This window comes from Rhipicephalus sanguineus, chromosome 8 (assembly GCF_013339695.2).
Source record: "Rhipicephalus sanguineus isolate Rsan-2018 chromosome 8, BIME_Rsan_1.4, whole genome shotgun sequence".
NCBI classification, from domain to species: domain Eukaryota; kingdom Metazoa; phylum Arthropoda; class Arachnida; order Ixodida; family Ixodidae; genus Rhipicephalus; species Rhipicephalus sanguineus.
Genome location: NC_051183.1, coordinates 81,034,138 through 81,057,188, shown reverse-complemented (window position 1 = coordinate 81,057,188; position 23,051 = coordinate 81,034,138). Strand labels below are relative to the sequence as shown.

General features: G+C 47.8%; 1 protein-coding gene across 2 annotated transcripts in view; it reads right to left on the bottom strand.

Annotated features, from left to right (window-relative positions):
* Positions 1-23,051, bottom strand: part of LOC119402171 (uncharacterized) — a 70,718-nt gene that overhangs the window by 15,655 nt on the left and 32,012 nt on the right. For both annotated transcript variants that reach the window (XM_049418529.1, XM_049418530.1), the window contains exons 2-3: positions 11,695-11,723; positions 5,961-6,131 (exon numbers count right to left, since the gene is read on the bottom strand). In XM_049418529.1, the coding sequence (XP_049274486.1) occupies positions 5,961-6,131; positions 11,695-11,723 (200 nt within the window). The remainder of the gene's footprint in view (positions 1-5,960; positions 6,132-11,694; positions 11,724-23,051) is intronic.

Below are 23,051 nucleotides of genomic sequence, written 5' to 3'. Positions count from 1 at the left end.
CGCTCGAGTCCCAAAATGGAAAACTAGCGTGAGTCGTCAGCGATACGATGCAAACGAAGCGCGGACAACGATGCATAATGGCCCGCGTCTACCATAAATTTATTAGGGGCGAAGCTCCTTAAGGCGGCACCCGTTCGTCGCTCGTAGTCGTCGTCATCGTAGTAGTCCGTAACAAGTCTTACGCTTTGACCTCCAAGGTGGTGCCGGTGGGAGATTTCTCCTGTGCGTTGTTGAACAATAAAAAATTCGCAGCGTGCGCGTTAACTAAAAGCCGAATTCTTCTGTCTCTCATTCCCCATTAGCAGCCATTGGCGTGTTCCAGTAGGAAACGTTAGTAGAAGTAGAAGTGTAAGTGTTAGCTAAAAGCCGACTTCTTCTGTCTCTCATTCCCATTAGCAGCCATTGTTTACCTCCAAGGTAGTGCCTGGTGAGATTTCTCCTGTGCGTGATTAAACAATAAAAATTTTGTTCAAAACGCCGTTGATTGATGAAATAAACCAACGAAAGACGCCAGATGTTTTGTAAAAGCAGAACGAAAGAACGCCAGATGTTTTTCTTAAAGTGTAGTAGTAGTAGTTGTATGTAGCCACCTCGCCCGATCGTCAACGGGCGAGGTGGACCGGCAACGGCGCGAGGACCCTGCCGTACGAGAGTTAAATCACACTAAAAGACATACTTTGCGGGCGATACACTCTAGTGAGCTTTCAACTTTTCGTCTTAATGTACATGATAAAGAAATTATTTCTACGAAAAACGCAAGGCACACCTTGAGCAATATATTTGGTTTTGGGACGCTAAATGGAACCATGAGGCGATGCGAAGCCGGAGCACTTGCACGATCGCGTTCCGTTGGCTTTCGTTGGGCATGCTACCGACCTCGCGTCGTGGAACGCGCGTCCTGTCTTCCCTCTAGCCTTGCCTTTAATTCGCACAGGGCGAGCGGGGAATGCGGTCGCTCTTGGCGCTCTTTCGCTCGGGAGCGGACTTCTTCCTTGCATTTCACCTATCACAAGTGATAATGAAGGGACCACGTAAACCAACAGTACAATAAAAGTTTGATGTTTAATATATACACGATGTTTCACACTCTTTATATTATGTACTGGGCGCATTTCACGGAAGAGTTTCACGGTTTACAGATGATTCCCTCCGTAGCTTCGCCCCACTCATCATCATTCACCCCGTGGATATGCTGTGATTTTTTTTCACCACGTGTGGCGTCCCGTGTGTTTCAGCCAACGGCGCGTGCGTTTATACTGTGCCTTTGGTATCCTGGAGAACGAATGAGGTATGGCGCAATTGTCTAAGGCAGCGAGCTGTAGAGCGAGGGGTCGCAGGTTCGAAACCGCAGTCGAGCACTTCGGAATTAACTTTATTTGTGACTTTTAATTATATATACATCCATATACATATTTGGGGCATGACGGCGACGGAAAAAATCAGCCGGGAGTGTCCATATACTTGCTATCGCAATAAAATGTTTACGTTATAACGCTCTAGTCGTCATTGCTTAAGCAACCAGACATCGAATACCTGCAGAAATCATCTTGATTACATCCGCGGGTTGAAGACGCATAAGTGCAGCTTGTAGTGATATAGTTGTTGCAAGGTCAGTGAAATCTCGCCGATTTTTATTACACATTAGAGATATGCTTATATTTTAGCTTTAGGTAACGTGAAGCGCTACATTTTTAAGTTGAAAATTGAAGCTCTTATTAAAGAGAACGCCTTAGACGCCTGATCAAAGGCGAAAATTGACGATCGGCGTCGGCGTCCGGAGGAGTGATAGAAAGAATCATCAGATGATGACGTCACAGAATACCAGCGTTTCTGTCTTCCTCATCACGTCAAATGATGACGTTATCACATGAGAACGTCGCTTGGTCAAAATTGCGCCGGTCACGGAGACAGTGCAAAACCACGTAAGGGGCACAAAGTCTCCAATGCATCCGTTCCTCAAGGCAGTGCAAAACATGTTAGATGCACAAAATCTTCGGAGAATAGTGGGGTAGGATCAATACATCGACTGAGCAGCAAAAGAACAAGATGGTCTTCGCCTTTGAGTCGCCTTAGGCGAATGCATAAGGGACACTGTGAGTTTTTTAACACGAAAGTGTTTTATGCCGGGGTCCACCCAGTACATTCGTTACGGATATGACATTGATAAAATGGACTCCAATGGGCGAGAAAGAAAAAAAAAACAAGAAAAATATCCGCCGCAATGGACAGGTGCATGTGGTTATATGCACTCTAGCGGGGTTCGCATTTCTCGTTGACTCAGGCCAACACTCGCTAGTAAAGTATTCAAATAAGCACGGGCAAAGATGATTATGTTGTCTAGCTGTTCCGTAGCGAACATCGCGCCCACCTAGGTTGTACTTACCGCTGGACACGTTCCTGCGAAAAGAATACACGAGCAGGAACAGACACTGGCAAAACACAACTTCAAACATAACTTTCTTGCTTAAAACAATAAATAATTTGGTAAAACTTTCTCAGTCAGTAGACAACTAGTGTTGCTAGTAAATGCGCTACTTAGCATAATTTAACTAGGACCACCTCAATCTTAAATTTACGACTAAACAAGTGCAAAAATGAACTAACTTTTTCGCAACTTTGTCGTCAGCTGTGCACATCATTTCACACCATATACAACTCAAACTATTTTTTCGCTACAGTAAAACTTTCTGGCGATCAGTTAATACGAAATATGACATTTCACTGAATGTGGCCTTCCTATGAAAAAAACGCCAGGCCTGCGCTGAAACCGCAGCACAGTCACAGCGAAAGCTGGAAGAGCGGCGTTTCTAGAGCCCGTTCTAAGCTGCCTTGGGGCTACTAATACAAGTTCACTAGAAAGGTACCCACTACGCCATAAATCACAATTTTTGTGAACTTGGGAAGCACCTACTAAGCCATTATTCGTCATTCTGCGGGGAAGCGGGGCACCAGCTACACGTCTGTAAGGCATTATGTGCCCTTTGTTGACGCGACGACTGATGACGATGAAGAATTATGGCTCAGCCCTTTGTAATGGGTTGGAAGCTTTAAACGGCCCACCAGTTATGCAATTTGCATTGGGTGACGCCCGATCGCTATTTCCCTCTCCCGTCATGCTGTATAACATACGTTGACGTGCGAGAGAGACGGGGTGGGGGGGAAGAACTTTACTGAGACCCCGAGGGAATGGATCATGCGCTTATGGGCTTCCTTGGCAACCAATACAAGTGCACTTGCGAGGAACCCACTATGCTATAAATCATTGTAATTTTACTGAGACCCCGAGGAAATGGATCATGCGCTTATGGGCTTCCTTGGCAACGAATACAAGCGCACTTGTGAGGAACCCACTATGCTATAAATCGTTCTAATTTTGTAGAAGTAGGGCAGCAGGCACTGTGCCATTTTTCGTCATTCTGCGGAAAGCCGTCGTATCTGCTAAATGCATGTAAGACATTATGCGCACTTTGTTGATGCTGTGCCTGATGACGATGAAGAATTATGGCAGAGCCCTTTGTAATGGGTTGGAAGCATTCAACAACCTACTCGTTGCGCAATTCGCATTGTGTGATGCCTTGTGACAGAATTCGCGTTGTGCGACGTTTGGTGCTTATTTTACTCTTCTATCACGCTATACTGCATATGCTAATGGAGTTCCTTCCCGACATGAAGCCTGTATAGGACCTTTTTGCAAGGCAGTTTCAAGCACCGGCATGGCTCAGAGGTTGAATACTGGGCTCCCACGCAGAGGGCCCAGGTTCGAACCTCACTCCATCCTGGAATTTTTTTCTTGTTTTTTTTTCTTATTTCGAGCGATAGTGGTTACGGACACCGGCGGCGGCGGCGGCGGCGGACAACTACGGCGCCAAAAACGGCCGGTGAAATGATCTCATAACAGCTTTCGCTGTAAAAACCCACAATGGTCCAGACTGTACATATTTAAGGCCCCATAAAAACCCGCGAAAGCGTAAACGTTCGCGAAACTTTTTACAGCGAAAGCTGTTATGAGATCATTTCACCGGCCGTTTTTGGCGCCGTAGTTGTCCGCCGCCGCCGCCGGTGTCCGTAACCACTATCGCTCGAAATAAGAAAAAAAACGAAACAAGAAAAAAATTCCAGGATGGCACGAGGTTCGAACCTGGGCCCTCTGCGTGGGAGCCCAGCATTCAACCTCTGAGCCATGCCGGTTTTTTTTTTCCTTTATTGCCGGTTTATTAACGTCACATGTACATCAATAAGAGACACCACTTATTCTGAGCCATGCCGGTGCTTGAAACTGCTTTGCAAAAAGGTCCTATACAGGCTTCATGTCGGGAAGGAACCACATTAGCATATGCAACATAGCGTGGTAGAAGAGTAAAATAAGCACCAAGCGTCGCGCAACGCGAATTCTGTAACCAGGCGTCACACAATGCGAATTGCGCAACGAGTAGGTTGTTGAATGCTTTCAGCCGCGGAGGTTTAAACCTCCTTGCTTCAACCCACTACAGGGCTCTGCCATAATTCTTCGTCGTCATCAGGCACAGCATCAACAAAGTGCGCATAATGCCTTACATGCGTTTAGCAGGTACCACGGCTCTCCGTATAATGACGAAAAATGGCACAGTGCCTGCTGCCCTACTTCTCAAACATTACAATCATTTATAGCGTAGTGGGTTCCTCGCAAGTGCACTTGTATTGGTTGCCAAGGAAGCTCATAAGCGCATGGTCCATTTCCTCGGGGTCTCAGTAAAATTACAATGATTTAGAGCGTAGTGGGTTCCTCGCAAGTGCACTTTTATTGGTTGCCAAGGAAGCCCATAAGCACATGATCCATTTCCTCGGGGTCTCAGTAAAATTACAACGATTTATAGCGTAGTGGGTTCCTCGCAAGTGCACTTGTATTGGCTGCCAAGGAAGCCCATATGCGCATGATCCATTTCCTCGGGGTCTCAGTAAAGTTCTTCGCCCCCCCCCCCGTCTCTCTCCCACGTCAACGTATGTTATACACCATGACGGGAGAGGGAAATAGCGACCGGGTGTCACCCAATGCAAATTACATAACTGGTGGGCCGCTTAAAACTTCCAACCCATTACAAAATACTGAGCCATAATTCTTCATCGTCATCAGTCGTCGCGTCAACAAAGTGCACATAATGCCTTACAGACGTGTAGCTAGTGCCTCGCTTCTCCGCAGAATGACAAATAATGGCTTAGTAGGTGCTTCCCAACTTCGCAAAAATTGTGATTTATGGCGTAATGGGTACCTCTCTAGTGTACTTGTATTGTAGCCCCAAGAGAGCTTACAACGGGCTCTAGAAACGCCACTCTTCCAGCTTTCGCTGTGACTGTGCTGCGGTTTCAGCGCAGGCCTGGCGTTTTTTAAGTGAAAAGTCTACGATCGTTCTGTAGGGAACATTTTGTCCTAGCCTAATTTAGAATGAAGAGACTTCTTGGAAAAGCGTTTTACGAGTCATAGTTTCGAGTTTCCAAAAGATTTCACATGCGGTTTGGGCAGTGAAAATTTTTTTCGCGAAAAATAATTTGGCGGAAGACTTCTTGCTTTAGATAGATGGTGCTCGATTTTTTCATTCAAATCACAGATGGTCGAGCGACAAGGCTGGGACAGTTTTCGTGGAATGACCCACCGATTCCTATGACGCAGGAAGCAGCCATATTTTTTACGTGTTACGTATAGTTGCAGATGCTGCATTATTATTGATGAGCTGGCAAACGCACTCCCTCTTTTGTTCGAGCAAGTCGCTAAATTGTTTATGTAGTTATTCGTTTTCATTATTTACCGCGAAAAACATATACACCTGGAAAAATGTTAATCCTACAGTGTTCCTTATTTTTCTATTTGTGCGAGTATACTCCTGCGTAGATGCCAGTCTATGCGGTGCTGATCTCCGACATCGTCTCACATTACTGCATCGCAAGGAAACCCGATTTGTGTCGGTAACATGCACGCAGGAACTTACTTGCATTGCACTTTTGCTCGCAGAAATTCCTTCCTGGAAAATACTTATCACCCTCTCTAACCAGTGCACCAGCGCATTCATTTGAACTACTGTTGTAGTAGTACCGGTGTATTGTGCCATTGTCCTTTGCTGGATCGTAGCCTGTGCTGCAGTTAGCACGCCATAAGAATTCTGAAAAAAAAAAGAACGAGGCTTTAAGCTTTCTATGCATAAAGGAGGAAATGCAGGGCTACCACATAAATCTAATTCGTATGGCTTACAATCGAACATGATTATTTTGTCGGTGATATAGAATTCAGGAAATACACACATTTATTTAAAGGACGCTACAAAAATATTCACAAAACTGATAGTGCGCGCCTATGATACATTATGAGGGACTCCGTAGTGGAGGGCTCCGGAAGTTTCGACTAACTGGAATTCTTTAACGTGTACCTCTATATAAGTACACGCGCATCAAGCATGACCGCCTCCATCGAAAATGCTGTCCCCGTGGCTGTGATTCGATGCCATGACCTTTGGGTCAGCAGCCTAGTACTATAGACACAAGACCACGGTGGTGGGTATAGTCTGTATTTTTGCACGTATAGTCTGTACGCATGCACAAGGATGAAACCACGCGGTTGATAGTTGAATCACCTACCATACACGAGTTAGGCCAAGATTGTGTCAGCGCACCTTCATTATCATTGTCCAGAAAAGAATTGTCATTATTAGATCATCCACATTTGCGCATGCCTTATGTCCGCAATTTTCATGTATTTATGCAGTGATCCGGTTCACAATAAATCATTGTCGAAAGTTAGCGCCTGTGTGTGTGTCATTCCCAGTCCCGTCCTCGTCAGTTCAGTAATAATAATAATATCTGGGGTTTAACGTCCCAAAACCACCATATGATTATGAGAGACGCCGTAGTGGAGGACTCCGGAAATTTCGACCACCTGGGGTTCTTTAACGTGCACCTAAATCTGAGTACACGGGCCTCAAACATTTTCGCCTCCACCGAAAATGCAGCCGCCGCGGCCGGGATTCGATCCCGCGACCTTCGGGTCAGCAGTCGAGTGCCATAACCACTAGACCACCGTGGCGGGGCCGTCAGTTCAGTACTGCGCTTAGCGTTACACATGTCGCACCAACAAGGCCAGAGATCTACCCTTTCTGTAGTCTGTTTGTTAATTCAAGTTGTTCTGAATAAGAGGATCGGTGTGACTGTTGTGTTCTCCAAAAGAACAATCGCTACAACGGTGAATGCAGTCTCCTACGTCTATCGTGATTCATTATCATGTTTATAAACTACACATAGGAAGTATACAGTTTGTCGCAGATAAAATGGGACAAGGTAATTTTGCAGAAAGCGCAGGGAGGAACGAAGACGCATTTCAAAACGCAGCAGTACCGTCGATTGCGGCGTTCCTTCGTAGCGTGCGGAGCGGACTCGTCTGCGGTTGTTTTTGCCATCGTTCTGGCGAGTCATCCAGTAAGCACTTCAGGGCGGTATGGTGGCGCGTCCGACTAGCGAAGGGAAATTCACAGCTTGTTCTGAGTGTTAAATACGCAAACATACGCATTATATAGCTCAATCGTTCTTTCGCACTCGCTTGTTGGACCTGCTCCCACAGCAAACTGTGCGAGGGAGTCGGTCTTTTACTACCCAATACTGCTCCGACAGGTGGCGCCATGCGTCTTGCGAAACTCCAGTGTCTGGCGTTTATCGCCCCCCTTGGCTTCCGGCCGCACCTTTTCAGAAAACTAAGAAATGCAGCCTCCGGAGATGGTGCTGCATTGTCTACTACTGGAGTAAATCCTTCCTCTATGCCCACTAGACGAAGTGTCACTGATGTTAAAGTAGATTGCGTACCTGAACAAATACTTGTCAACACTGGAGCAAATATATCGGTAATGAGTGCAAGCCTACGCAGTCGTTTAAAGGAACTCCTGACAACAGCATCTACACAAGTGCTCCATGTGGCCGACGGCGGCACGCCGGTGGTTCTTGGTAGGTGTACTGACCGCTCAAGTATAGTCGACCACCCTACCTCAGTTGCTTTTTTTTTTGTAATTGACCGATTCTCTCATAATGTTATCATTGGACTGGACTTTTTGTCAAATAATTGTGCTCTCATGGAGAGTGCTACTGGCGTCCTTTAGTTAGAACTGCCGCAGCTCGTCGCTTCTCCAACACTACCCTGCCGCGCCACTGCTCTCTTCAAGATGGGCGTGTATCACCTCAGGCAGCCACCTACGTCGTTTTGACCGCACAGCCCCCGGTTCCTGCCTTGACCGTCAGAAACATGGCGCCTCCTACCCTCAGTGACGTCCTTCTGAGCCGGAACGCTGCCATTCTACATACACTCGTGACTGTCACCACCAACGGTGCTTCTCTTCTACTTGTAGATTTCATCTTGCACCCTCGAGTGCTCTCCCGTGGTATGCTCTTTGCCAGCATATCTAATGCCGGCGAATTTGAAATATCAAATCTGACCGCTGAGACCCTTCTACTTCCGCATACTGTCACGTGGTAGTCACGCAGACGAAGACAGCAGTCAGCACGTCCGAGATGAAACTGTTTATTTGGCCGAACTTGTGGCCGGGAAACTGAAATTCACAGTACAGCAATACGCTGATAGCGGCGAACAGAGCGTCGACCGTCGATCAACTGACAAGCGATCAAGCGCGTCGGCTTTTATACAGGCGCTATCGAACTTTCCAGCAATATCGCTGGTGGCGGCGTTATCTCTAGACAAAACTGGAACATTCGCGCGCGGGGCGCAATCTTAACAAACCGATCTACTACAATCGCGACGCTTCTAGAACACTACTTCGCGGACAGCGTCGAGCGTTGATAACCGTCCCTGCCGGTCAAACCCGAATACATCAAAACAAGACAAGAAGTGGGCGTGGCAATACTGTGGGTAACACTTCGTATTTTTTGATAGATGATTTATCGAAGATGATTGCACCCTGACCTCAACTCTGCACAGGCCAATCGTGTCCGTCGCCTTCTCGCGTCGTACGGTGATATTTCTTTAGATTGGCGACAGACCTCTAGTGCAAACGTCCGTCGTTCAGCAACGTATAAATGCTGGTGACGCCAGTCCTATTCGTCGGCGTCTCTGTCATGTCTCGCACAGTGAGCGCAGAGTTATCCAAACGGAAGTGGCCAAAATGCTCAGTAGAGGTGCCGTCGAACCATCAGACAGTCCTTGGGCCTCCGCTGTAATCCTTGTCAAGAGAACAGATGGTAGTGGTGCTTCTGTGTAGGCTATCACCACTGCCAAAAAGGTCACGCGAAAACACGTTTACCCGCTACCACGCATCGATGACGTGTTCAGCTGTCTGCATGGAGCTACATATATCTCGTCTATTTATCTTCTTACGGCTACTGGCAGATTTCTGTCGATGCAATCGACCGCGGAGAAGACTGTCTTCATGCCACGGTGGTTGCACTTCGGTGGAGGCGAAATCATAGATGCCCGTGTACTGTGCAATGTCAGTGCACGGTAAAGGACCCCAGATGGTGTAAATTTCCGGAGCCCCCGACTGCGGCGTCCCTCATAATCATATCGCGGTTTTGGGATGTAAAACACCAGATAATAATAAGACTGCTGTCATAACACCTGATGGATTATATCAGTTTAAGGTAATACACTTTGATCTACACACTCCTCCTACGACATTTCAGCAGATGACGAACTCTTTATTACAATGTTACAAGTGGGCTCTTTGTCTTTGTTGCCATTGTCTTTTCGCTCACCTTTGACAGTCAGCTCACCCTTCTCGCTACAATTATTGCAGTCTTCAGAACAGCCGGGCTTCGACTGAATTCCACGAAATGCCACTTTGGCCGCCGTCAGATTACCGTGTTTAGCCATCTTGTTAACGCTGACGGCTTTCAAAGAGATCCCGAACATAGTGGCGCCGTCCCCAGGTTTCCTGTGCCCCGCTCTACTTCTGATGTACCTACCTTCGTGGGTCAATGCTCTTACTTACGTCGTTTAGTGAAAACCTTCGCCGACGTTGCAAGGCCACTAACATATCTGCCGAAGAAGGATACCACATTTTCATGAGGCCCTGAGCAGGCACCAGCGCTAACTGGTCTCATAATCTTACTGACTTCTGTCCCCGTGCTTGCTCATTTTGATCTGTAGAATGTGTGTGATAGCTTAAGCCAGTGGCTTGCTCTGACTTCTCGAGAGAAATTACAACATCATCAAAAGAGAGTGCTTGGATTTAGCGTTGGCTGTCGCCATGTTCCGGCCATACTTACTTGGCCGAACGTTCTGAGGTATTACGCACCACCATGCCCTCTGCTGGCTGGCTCATTTCTCAAAAAGATCTGAGGTGACGTCTTCGTCGCAGGGATTCGCGCATCCAGGAATTTTCGTGTACCGTCACCTACAAGTATGGACGCTTGCACATGGACGCAAACGGCCTTTTTCGTCATCCGGCGTATCCTCTTGATTCCGTTTCGCACGACCCGGTTAGCTGCGTAATGACATTTGCTGACATGAGCGATATGCGCACCTCGCAACGACGGGATAAGTCACTGCGCACTATCATCGGCGCTGTTCAATCTGACAGCATCGATGCCGCATGCCGTATTTGCGTGATGCCTCACGGCATCCTCTATCGCCGCAATGTCAGCATTGAAGGTCCTGAAGTTCTGCTTCTCCTTCCTCGTCATATACGACCCGTCATACTTGAACAACTTTAAGACGCACGGGCGCCGGGACATCTCGAAGTTTTGTGCATCTACGACCGCTTGCAACGTCGGTTCTCTTTGCCTAGCCTATACCGCTGTGTCCGCCGTTATGTTGCTAATTGCTGCATTTGCCAACGCCGGAAAAGGCCTCCTCTGCAGCCTGCTGGACACCTTCACACACTTGTAGTTCCATCAGAACTATTGTATCGCGTGGGCCTTGACTTGCTTATCCCTTTTCCGAACACGACCTGGGAAATAAGTGGATCGCTGTCGCCTCCGTTTTATGGAGCTAGGCAGTTCAGAGCACATGCTCTGGCGATGATCCTCCTTACTGGGCCGCGATCAAGCCAACCAAGCCAAGTCGTGCACCGTCATCACAAGCCCCAACAAGGGGGATCAGCTTTGGTCTGTCCGCAGAGCCCACGATGGGGCTGTCAGGCTTAGCTTGCTGCCCGTCTCAACGTGGGAAGAGCCCACTGCGTGCTAGTCGCGTCTCTCAGCACTGTTAATAAAGCTTGACCAAACAACCAGCCAACAAACCAACAGACGCTACTGCGAGTTCGGATTCTTGCACAGCAGATTCAAAGAATCTACTGTTGGTCGAATATTGTCAGTGAGTTCAATCATGTGGTTTTGGTTCGTAGTATTTTATCTCAGGTGAGCGTCTCTCTATCCCCCGCCTCTCTGTCCTAATGGGTCGGAGAGCCGGAGCGTTGAATTGTTGCTCTAATTTCTCTGAATGAGTGCCCAATTATCCTTGTCGCATTAATTGCAGCCTTGAATAGAAGTCTACTTGCCAAAACGTCGGCTCCAGTCATGACCCGTGTTCACAAATTCTTCACCTGTTCAAGCCTCCATCTTCCGCTAAGAACTTTTGTCAATTATCTTTATGTGTTCTGAAGTTAGAAGTTACGGCAACGATTTCACTGGTGCTTTGTCTTTGTTAAAGCGAATCCGGAGCTATGTTTCCGCTTGTACTGTAAATTATATTGTTTGCGACAAGAACGCGTTGACTTATGTTAAAGCACTTACCCATAGCTTTTGGTGATAGATTGGCCCGTCTGCAAATTTCAAAGGAAGAAACATATTGTTTTGTTTAAAGACACATAACTGCCACTATCAATATTGCTGCAGTCAGAGTTAGCGTGTTACCTCCACTGTAGAACGAATATCACTTATAAATACCCGCATTATATTAGCATTCAACATGTCAATTTTATCTCACGCTGGCATTGTTAAGTCCATGACACTACATAATTGTCTGCGGACGTATACTGCACTCCCGTTGTCTTAGGAAGACTTCGGTATTCCTGAAGGCCTATGATCAACTTCCGTAAGTGATAAACGGCTTGAGAACTTTTCCTAATATACCCATTTTTAGCACCTCATTCCTGTTTCTTACGTACATAGGTTTAAATACTGTCCACCACTCTACTTTCTACTTGCAGTAAGAGGAAGGTACGCATCACCTCGAAAGAACTCTGTTCTATAAGCACTGTCAGGAAAAATTGTTGCCGCTTCTCTACAGAACAGCTCTCGTCGCTGTCTGTAATTGAAGTTGAACCACCTCAGTCGTATTTGGTAGCGTGAGAGTGACTTCAACAGATAGTGTTGCATGAAACACTTTTTCAAGATTGATTTCTAGTGCTGCAGCTTGTGCAGTACTGAACAAGGTGGCGCACGCAAAGTGATGTACGGAAGTTGGTGTACGGAAAGTGAAGTTATGAGTCGTAAAAGTCGAAGCCCTAGTAGACGAAACGAAAGCACGTTCCATTTCGTATTTTACTCTGCCAGTCACGTCACTGATTGCTTCTGTTCTCCTCGCGGCAGTAGTAGAGATACACCGAAAATTTTGCCATCAGTGACCCTTGCGGGGCACACCTATTATCTTGTTGCCAGTTTTTTTTGGGGGGGAAAATACAATATTTAACAAGCGAAATCATCTTAATGCGATAGTGCTAAATAAACGGCTGCAAAAATTCTGTTGTCGGCTTCGGCGTCGTTGGTTGTTTGCGAAAAATCCATGTTGTCCTTGTTCGAAATATCGCGAGGATGGGAAATAATTAAAAAAGGTCACAGTTTCGCTGCAAAGGCGAAGCAATGAATGCAATAGCAAGAAATTACAAAGTCACGAGAAGAACACCAAGCAGCTTGATACTTGCAGCGTGCTTGATGGGCGCGCTGCAAGTATCGAGCTTGCAGGTATCTAGATGGGCGCCCATCAAGCGCAAAGGACTCACGAAAAGAGCACACACAGGATGACCACAAACTAACAACGACAACAGCTCGACACTTGTAGCACGCTGTGCTGCTCAAACATAGCGAAGGATGCTCGGAAAGAACGCACAGCTATACACAGGACGAGCACGAGTAAGGAACTGTCCCAGTTCCTTACTGGTGTTTGAGCGGCGCCTAAGAACCCAACGATCTTAAATATTTTTGTTTTATTGAAAACTGCGGCGCATTGCCCCTCCGCGTGGCCCCTCCGCGTCTCCTGCCACATCGCGTGCTCCACATCGCGTGCGGGTGCAGAAATAGGCCTCTTTTTAGCACGCGTCTCAAGGGCAGTTTTCAAACAGAAGCAAAATCTATGAGCAGTGCTTCAAAACGCGCCCTGTGGGCAATCTCGCGGGTGAAACTGCACACGGGGAAGCACCTCCGAGATCTGCATGCCGCCGACGCCAAATGGTGTATATAAATAGCTCGCCGTTAGTATGCCACACTAGAGGTGTGCACGGGCTCCGGGTAGCCCGAAAGCCCGAGCCCGACCCGGCCCGCGGGCCGGGTTCGGGTGGGCCGACGTATATTCGCCTCGGGCCCGGGCCGGGCTCTGGCTACTTGGAGTTTTATCGGGCCGGGCTCGGGCCCGGCGCAAAGCCCGACTCAAGCCCGAAATATAGAGAATGAGCGGGAATTGTTTTCGAGCACACATACAGCGCCTTTTCCGCGACCGCCCTTTACCGCTTTTCCTTTCCATTCGCTACTTTAAGGGGGTATGGTAGGGTAAATGGTATATGTCAGTTTTAACTTAATATTTTAGAAATGGCTGCAAGTATTCACATAAAATTTCACGTGCCCACAAAGTGTGCCAGTGCGTATCACTTGACACCCTTTTTTATGCCTAGGTTGCTTATCCTTCCTGTGGCCTACTGTCAAATTTTAGAGTGTGTTCAATTATTCAATGTACGTTTTCTCGGCAACCACCGAAAGGAATCTAATGATATTAAGCCGTGTTATTTTAGAGACCCGTAGGTTATATCTGAACTAAAAAAATAGGACATCATTAATGGAGTTTTTGTGAAAAAAAAAATAAAATTACTACATGCACAAAGCCACAGAGGGTACATGTTGGTGTGTAATTTCTTTACAGGTTAAATTTTCATAAAATTTGCAATTGTTTTAGTTCAGATTATTTCGAACTTGTTGTAGCACATTCATGCAAAATTTCATCGGAATCGATTCAATACTTTTTGAGAAAAGGTACATTGAATTTGAGAAATTCATAAAAAACGCAATTTGAGAAAAACGAAGTTTTATGAGCACATACTGCTTACGGTTGCTCAAAATGCCCCAGGAGAGTACAAATTAGTGTTGGCTTTTTTCGTGCTGTCTCCAAAACCCTTCTTGGTGTTCCTTCTTTTTCGTCGCGTTTCCTTGCTTTCGACAGAGTCATAGAACTCTGCCCTGTCCACACGCTCTTTGTCCATCCTGTTGAGGGCATTATCGCAAAACACACCTGGAACGATTCCAAGGGCCTACAGAACAGCTTTTCGTGCTGAATTACCGTCATTGTAGTAGGCTACAGCATCGTTTGTAGCGGTCTTCAGTGTGTCAGCACTGACAAATGTCGTCTTAGGACAGCGACACCAGATGAGTTGGTTAAGGGACTCATTGGTGTTCTGTGTTTTTCCGTGAAGACATTTGTTCAAAAGTCCTGGATCACACAACGCCTTGAACACCGGCTTGATGACGTCCATTATAGCCTCAGGAATGCAGTTTTTGTGGCGGTAAGTCTAGCGGAGACCTACGCCGGGTAGGCTCCTCTGCTCCCTCCACCACCGCACCCTTCCCTCTTGGGATAAATAAAGTCTTTCTCCTCCTCTCCTGGTTTCCCTCAACAAGGCTGCGGTTATAGCCACACCATGAAGATGACCCCTTCGGGCAAAGTCCGTGGTTTGGCTTGACGTCTGTTGATAGCTTATGGAAGTATATAGCCCATACAGCTCGTCTCATATTCTCCAAACTGTCTGTATTTTCCCGAATAGCTTTGCCATAGTAAACCTGAAGGGAGTCTATGTCTCTTTCTGAGAGGCGTCCTTTCCCGGAGAGTGGCAGACCGTCGGCGAGCTTTTTGCCCTTGAGATTATTCTTTAGGTTCCTGAGCCTGGTGCCCATTCGCTTCTGGACGTGTCCTACACATTCGTGTTTTTCTATGGCCTTCTCGTAGGGCTGTGAGTCTCTGATGGCAATGTACGCCTTGCTGTCTCCATCACCAATGTATGTAGTGTACATTAGTTGATGTTTTTCCACAGAGCGTCCAAAGATCTTTACAGCGCCAGCAGATTCCATTCCACCAGATGGTCCATTGTAGGTAATTTTACATTCACCCATATTAACATCTGTGTGAAGGTTGCGGGCACACAAGTGGCAAAACTTAGATTCTACTTCAAAGTCGAGCACTTTCCCTGTGTCAGCCGATATTGCTGCTACGACACCATATGCAGTGAAGAATAACCCCGCTTCATCCATGTGCCATCCACTGTCACCGCAGTTTCCAGTTCCCCCTCTTGGGTGGATGCCTCTGTCTTCAGTTCTTCGGCAGCTTTTGCCATACTGTTGTTCACGGTGGTTGTGGATGCGTCAAGGAGTCTCGCATTGTACGACGCAAACTTTGTTGGCGGTGGCGGCATATTGAGCACAGCACGCATAATGCGACCAGATGCCAATCCTTTTCCGCAGGTGCGAAGGGCATAAACGAACCTTTGGTTTACTTCAAATATGTTGCCGGAACTGCGCCTGGATGTCTCGAATACATTGAGAGCATCGCAATCGCTGCAAGTAGCGTTTATGAAAGATGCCAAGCCATTTCGCCTGTCAGTTGCTTCTTTCAATTGTATTGTTCCGTTCTTGCACTTTTTACACACAACAATATCCTCAAGGAAGCTGCGGAGAAGATCCAAGTCGATTAGACGGTAGCCAGTCGTACTTGCGTCTTCTACATTGAAGTTTTCAACACCAATTCTTTCACCAAGTTTCATTCGGCTAGCGCTTCGCCGTGCTGGTTTCTCGGTGCTCTTTTCCCTAGTGAAGCGATTACCTTTAAATGTTCTCTTTCTGGTCCATTTGCTGGATGATCGTGCCATCCCCACTGTACTACTTTTGAAAAGCGAAGCAGAGCTGAGCGCAACGGGGTTCGTGAAAACAAAAGCATGCAAAGGCAGACAAAACACGCTACAAAAGCAACCCTAGCGGCGGATCTGTAAAATAAGTAAGTATTTACAACAATCGATAATGTAATAATATGCATACTTACTAGTAACACCCACAAAACAAAAAAACACACCAAAATAAAGGAAAACAACCATAAACAAACCGTCCTCTGAGCGCCCTCCGCCATTTTTAAACACCAGGGCGCGTGGCGCACTTTGGCGCGGTATTTAAACGGCTTGGAGCGGCCGCTCGACTTGGAGCTTCCGCAGGTTTGTTCCTCAGAGTGCAGTGGATTTCTCGATGTCAAAATTGCAAATTCGAGTTTTTGGGGGGTTTACCCTACCATACCCCCTTAAACAAAAAGGGAGCGGGTAAAGCACTGCCTCTGTTGCACTCCGACAGGCAGAGAAGTAACACCACCTGAGCTAGTGACGGCGTCACGCGACTGTTCGCGTTAGATTTGAGGCTAAATTTTATATGAGTGAAAATGCACGCGACAGCGACGAGTGACCCGACGTAGATCGCCTTCGTGCAAGCTTGCATGGGCATACCCCATACACGTGACGGCTTGATGATGATGATGATGATAACTGTGGCCTTGCTCTTTGTAACGGGCGATCAACGAGCATATACAGCCCGGATCTGACCTTTAAAAGGAAAAAGATCTATTTGTCTGCACTTTCGGGCGGAGCTGGCGAATTTCTGGTGCGCCACCAGTGCTCCAGCCGCCGCTTCGTCAATTCCACCTCTTTCCAGTTTGGGGGCGCACCCTGTTCGTGGAATCCCAGCGCCGTCGCCAAGGTATTGGGGCAACTGGGGTTCGTCTGCTCGCGCGGAGGCCCGGGCTGCAGGCCAGTGCATTCGAGCACAACGTGTTTAATGGTTTCCTCGGCCGCGCTGCAGCGGTGGCAGGTCGTCGACGTGCTCGGTGTGTATTTGGCCTGCAGGGTGCGAGTACGAAGGACACCTCCACGGGCCTCGGAGAGGAGACTGCTTCCCCTGGAATTGTCGAAGAACCGTTCTGGTTCAATGGCTTGTTCGTTTGCTCGGTATACTGACAGCGCCGACTTTGTCTGAGCCGAAGTCCTCCATCTTTCCAGTTCAGCGGCTCTGACGCGCTCCCTCAATTTGTGCCTTTGGCCAGCTTGTGGGGCGGTCGTGAGCTGGGTGGTTTCGACGCCAAACCGTTCGGTAAGGATTTTTGTTCGAGTTGCCCACTTGGTGTTATGGGATCGTAGGTAGATGTACTTGTACATCTGCCGGGCCCACCGGTCATCGGACATCCCGCTTAGTCTCCGTTCGAAGGAGATTTTTGCCACGGCCTCTCGCGCTTCAAAGGAGGACCAGCCAACCAGGGTGTCGGAACGAAATGTTTTTCGTTTCGGTTTTAGTTTCGTTTCACCGCAAAAAGTTCCGTTTCGTTTCTGTTCCGGAACGAAAAAAAAAACGTTTCGTAACGGTTCGTAACGGTTTTTTTTCTTTGTATAAGAAAACAAGAAAGTATGAAAAAGGTGAGGCAATCATTAAAAACAACATTGGATTTGTGATGTAGTTGCTTGCCCTCCTCTTAAGAAAGTGGGACAAGGGTAAAACACGTTCTTCAGAGAAGCGGAAGTAACTGTACCACGTATTCCTACCAACTAGCACAAACCAGTATTCATTTCAAAGTCATAGTATTTATTTTCTCACAAGATAAATACGAATTTTTTTTTAGTTGGCCTAATTCTTTGTGTCAAGGGAGTGAGCACGATCTCAGAAGCAGCACGTCATTGAGTGTACTCTCTGATGTGCGAGACCGCTGTTCTGATAAAAAGATCGCCAGGCCTGCGTGAAACACGCAGCAAGTCACAACAAAAGCCAGAAGAGCGGACTTTGTAGAGCCCGTTATCTCTTGGGGCATCTAATACAAGTAAACATGCAACGTGCCCACTACGTCATAAATCGTCGCAATTTTTCTGAAGTAGCGAAGTTCCCAATACGCCATTTTTCTTCATTCTTCGGAGAATCGCGGTACCCGCTACACATCTGTAAGGCATTATCTGCACTTTGTGCTGTGACTGATAATGAAGAATTATGGCTGAGCACTTTGCAGTGGGTGGGAAGGAGTGTTGCGGAATGGGCGCCTCCATTGGATTCCAATTCCATTCCGGGGAATTAGAACTTGCCGCAATTCCATTCCTTTGAATTCCTCGGAATGAAAAAACTTAGCCCATTGGCACTCAGGGAATGGCCTGGCAGTCCGATTCCATTCCTGTAATTCCTCAACGTAGGAAACGCATCTTGATAGTTTTATCGAGTTAAGAATGAACGCCCCCTAAAGCTGATGTCATCAAATGCATTAAGAACTGCAAAAGTATGCAAAACACGTTGCCAAGGTCGAGGAATAGTAGCTTGGTGAGATATCTCGTGCAGTACAACCACCCTACTAATTCCCATAGGGGCAGTTCTCCCGCTACCGATAGTATTTGCGTGGTCAACATGTTTGAACGAATGGTGGTGTTTCAATATTGTTTAAGCTTAAACCTGTTAACGCTAAAATGACGACATAGCGTATTTTTATGCTGACAAAAGCGCCTTTGCATCGAATACGGAACACTGGGCCGCACTGCCCGTCAGTACTCACGCTTGTCAAGCGCGCCTCGCAAGCATGGATGGGGTGCGGAGAACTTTCTGTGTTCGCCTGTGCGTAGGCATGCAATGTCCTCCTTGTCGCAAAGGTTATTTACGTGTGTCAGGTACTAAACTGCTCGTGAGATAAAGATCAGGCTGTGCATAGAGTATTCGCCACTTTCGGGTGGGGGTATCAATAGGAACTAACGCGCAGGGGTAATTTGTTTCTCCCTTCGGTATCTGCTGGGATAATGCATTTGTTTGTACACTAACTTATGCCTCAGTTTGTAGTATGCGCGTTGCTTATAAATGTACCGTGCTTGTAATCAGCTAAGCCATTTTAAAAATACTGCTTTAGTGTTAACTTGCGAGGCTCTGACTTACTAACGTTTGAAGGTTGAAAAACAGCACGTAGACGAAAATGTCCTCTATTTTCGGAAAAAGCCGTAATTCCATTCCCATTCCATTCCTCCGAGCGTTGTCCCCATTCCATTCCGGGGTCGCGAAAATGTGGAATGATTCCGGAGTCATTCCAATTCAGGAGTGGTAACTCCGCAACACTGGTGGGAAGCATTAAACCACACACTCTTTGCGCTATTAGCATTGTGTGATTACTGGTTGTTATTTTACTCTTCTGCCACGCTATATTACACATGTTAACACGATTCCTTGCCCGACATGACGCCTGTGTAGAGTATTTTTGCGATGGAGTTATAAGCACCAGCGTGGCACTGTGGTGGAAGACCCGACTGCCACGCAGAGGGCCCGGATTCTAGGAATTTGTTTCTCATTTATTTCTTTCTTATACCACGCAATAGCGGTCACGTACACCGGCGGCCGCGGACAACTATGGAGCCAAAATCGGCTGTTGTGATCTCATAACAGCTTTCGCTCTAACAAACTTCAGCGCCGACAATGCCCTCTCCACTTTGGCCTGCTTGACAGGTGCGCAAAAGTCCACTTGCGTTAATATAAACATCTCTGGTTGCCACTGTTCTCGTTTTTTGCACAATTTCAGCTTATCTTTGCTTTGGATTTCCTGTCCGGGGTACGCGCTAATACTATACCCTGAGATATGCCCACATTGCATGAGCTCAGTTGTTCCGAATTGCGAAATTTTCTCGTGAACCGAAAAACGATTGAAAAAATTTCGGTTTCACTCCGGAACGAAATAATAAATAACGTTTCGGTTACGTTTTCGTTCCGGTCAAAAATATCGTTTTTTTCGTTTTTCGTTTTCGGTTTTCGTTCCGTTCCGACACTCTGCAGCCAACATCGCCCTGTACGGCTTCATTTGGCATGCTTCTCTGTGTGCCGAGAGCCATGCGGCCGACCTCCCTCTGTCGGGTCTCCAGCGCCTGTCTTGTGCCGGACGAAAGGCACAGCACAGCATTTCCGAACGTGAGGCCTGGCACTGCCACTCATTTCCATAGCGCTCTGCACACCTCGAATCGGTTGAACGACCACACTGCCCTAGAGCCGAGAAAAGATCGTCGGGTCTTCGCCTTGGCTGCCAGGTCTATCTCATAACTCTGCAGGTAGTTAGGGGCAGATGTGATTGATATCCCCAGATACTTGCACTCATTGGTCCAAGCTAGGGGTTTTCCTTGGATGGAGAGTTCTGGGGTCTCAGGGGGGGGTTGCTGGTCCATAGGTCATCACCGCTGACTTTCTGACACTGAAAGTGAAGCCTAGCTTTGTGCCCTCCTAGCCGCATATGTTCAGGAGATCCTGCAGCTCATCAGGGTTGTTCGCCAGGAGGACAATATCGTCGGCGTAAAACAGCGCCGGGATGCGTCCTAAGTTAGTGATACCCTCCTCCATGTAGCTCAGGTCAAAGCCAAGCCCACTTTCTGTCAGACGCTGCTCTAAACCTGCAACATAGAGCATAAAAATCAGCGGTGACATGGGGCAACCTTGTCGCAGGCCCCTAGTCACTTTGACGGGGTGCGAGTTCTTCTGACCCCACTGTACAACTGCCTGAGTGTCGGTGTAGAGGACCTTAAGCAGTGCCACCACTTCCTCTGCCGCACCTAGTTGTGACAGTGTCGACCACAAATTAGTCTGCTCTACGGCATCGTATGCCTGTGATATGTCCAGAAAAGCCAGACAGACCGTACGGGATTCCTTTAGAGCGACTTCCATTGCCTGTGTGACAACGAAAAGATTGTCTTCCAGGCATCTGCCAGGCCGGAAACCGTTTTGTAGTTCCCCTAGGACCTCAGCCTCGGCCCACCGTTGTAGCCTTGCTCGCACGCTATAGGCAAACAGTCTGTACATGGCCGAAGTTATTGTGATGGGTCGATAGCTGTCAGGGAGACTCTTGTCAACCCCTTTCTTAAGGATGAGCCTTATGCGGGCGTACCTCCATTCCCTCGGTATGTTGCCAGACTGGATGACATAGTTTAGGGCGTCTCGCAAGTGCTCCCGAGTCTTCTTCCCAATTCGTTTCAGTAGCAAAGGCAGAATTCCATCCAGCCCAGCCGCAGATGCACCAGACAGTCGCTTGAGGGCTCGGTCAAGCTCTCGCTCAGTGATACCATCGCACTGTGCCAGGTCAGGAGATTGAGGCCTCTCATCCAAGCCAACACTGTGCTCAGCTTGTGACCTGAGCTTTCCTGCCATATGTTCTGCGATGAAGTGGAGGCATGCCTCACCTCTGTACTCCAGCCCCATTTCGGGATCCCGAAGGCTGTCTGTCCATGGTTGGGCTGTCGCCTTCTGACCCTGTATGAGTCGCCAGAATTTCTTCCCTGCATCTCGACCAGCCTCTTTTATTTCCTTTAGTATCTTGCGGTTTATGGTTCTTATGCGGTCTTGGACCAAGGCAGACATTGATTTCTTGGCCCTCAGATAACAAGCCCACAGGTTCTGGACCTCCGCCTCATCAGCACCAAGCCGGAGCGCAAATCTATGCTGTCGGCAGAGCTGCTTACGTGTAGCTAGGGCCGTTGCCACGTTGTTATCCCACCAAGCCTTCCTCTTCTGCCTCGGTGGGCCTCTCGAGGGCCTGTGCTCGCTACCAACCTTCCCTATCACGTTTTTTATCCAGGTCTGGAAATCATCAAAAATTTCCATGTCTTTCTGGACTGCCTCCTCTTCCATCCACCCAAGCACCTCCTTTGGCGAGCGAACTCCATTGTTGCTGGCATGAGGCCGTCTACTTGTAATTTGTAATCTGTGTATAGAGACCGTTCGTCGTGTGTCGTTTGATCATATTTGATATGCTCAATAAAATGCCAAATTACCGGAAAACGATGTTTTGTTTTCACGGCGAACCTTCAAAAAGCCGGGCCGGGCCGGGCCGGGCCCGGGATTGCGTTTTCGTACGTCGGGCCGGGCCGGGCGGGCTCGCAGCCCTTTGCCGTCGGGCTCGGGCGGGCCTTCGACAAAGTCAGCGGGCCCGGCCGGACTCGGGCTCCGAAATGCGGCCCGTGCGCAGCTCTATGCCACACAACCGGTCGCGCGTGGACGAGGTCATTAAAGCGGCGCGCTGCAGAGCAAAGGGTGGCAGGTTCGAATCCCGGTGACGCACTTCCAAAATTTCTTTCCTCTGATTTATTTTCGTTGTTGGTTTTATTTGTATATACTGTAATGACGAAGAACGACACCGGGGCTCTGGCGCGAGAGCAGGATGTGTGAAGAAGAGAAGAACGAGGAGCAGAATAGAACAGCTGGCCTAGTGAACAGGCGTTGTCTCTGTTTCTCTCGTTACAATACATATATATATACATATCCAAGACATGACGGCGACGGCAAAAATATACCGAGAGTGTTCATGTAATTGTTATCGGAATGCAATCACAATTTCGAGGCAAGGGCGAGGCAATGAACGCGACAGCAACAAATTGGACTGGTAAACGAAGTAAGGCTAGCCGCTAACTCTTCTGGACCTACCAAACGCTCATGTGAGGAAATACGGCCGCTCCAAGGAGTGAAGCGGTTTTCGCGCGGTTGGTCGTCTGAATGCGAAGGAAGTGGTGAAAGCGCAGCAAGTACAACCCTATTGAAAATCGTGGGTTGGTGGATGCTGGAAATCTTGGTGGACATGGTGGAAACAATAGTGGACAAGGTGGAAAGAATAGTGGATGTGGTGGAAGCTGTGGTGGTCATGATGGCTGATGATGGCGAGAGTGGAAAAAATGGTGGCAGATAGTGGTGGTGGTGGCGAGCTTCTTTTGGTGTTAAGTGGAAAATGCTGGTTGATTGTGGTGAGCAAAACATGTTTTGGTGGATGACTTGGTGAACCAAGCTGGATGACGGTGGCAGGACGGAAGCATGGTGGATGACGGTGGCATGATGGAAGTGAACGTGACATTATGTGAAGTTGCTGTCAGTTCTAATATTTT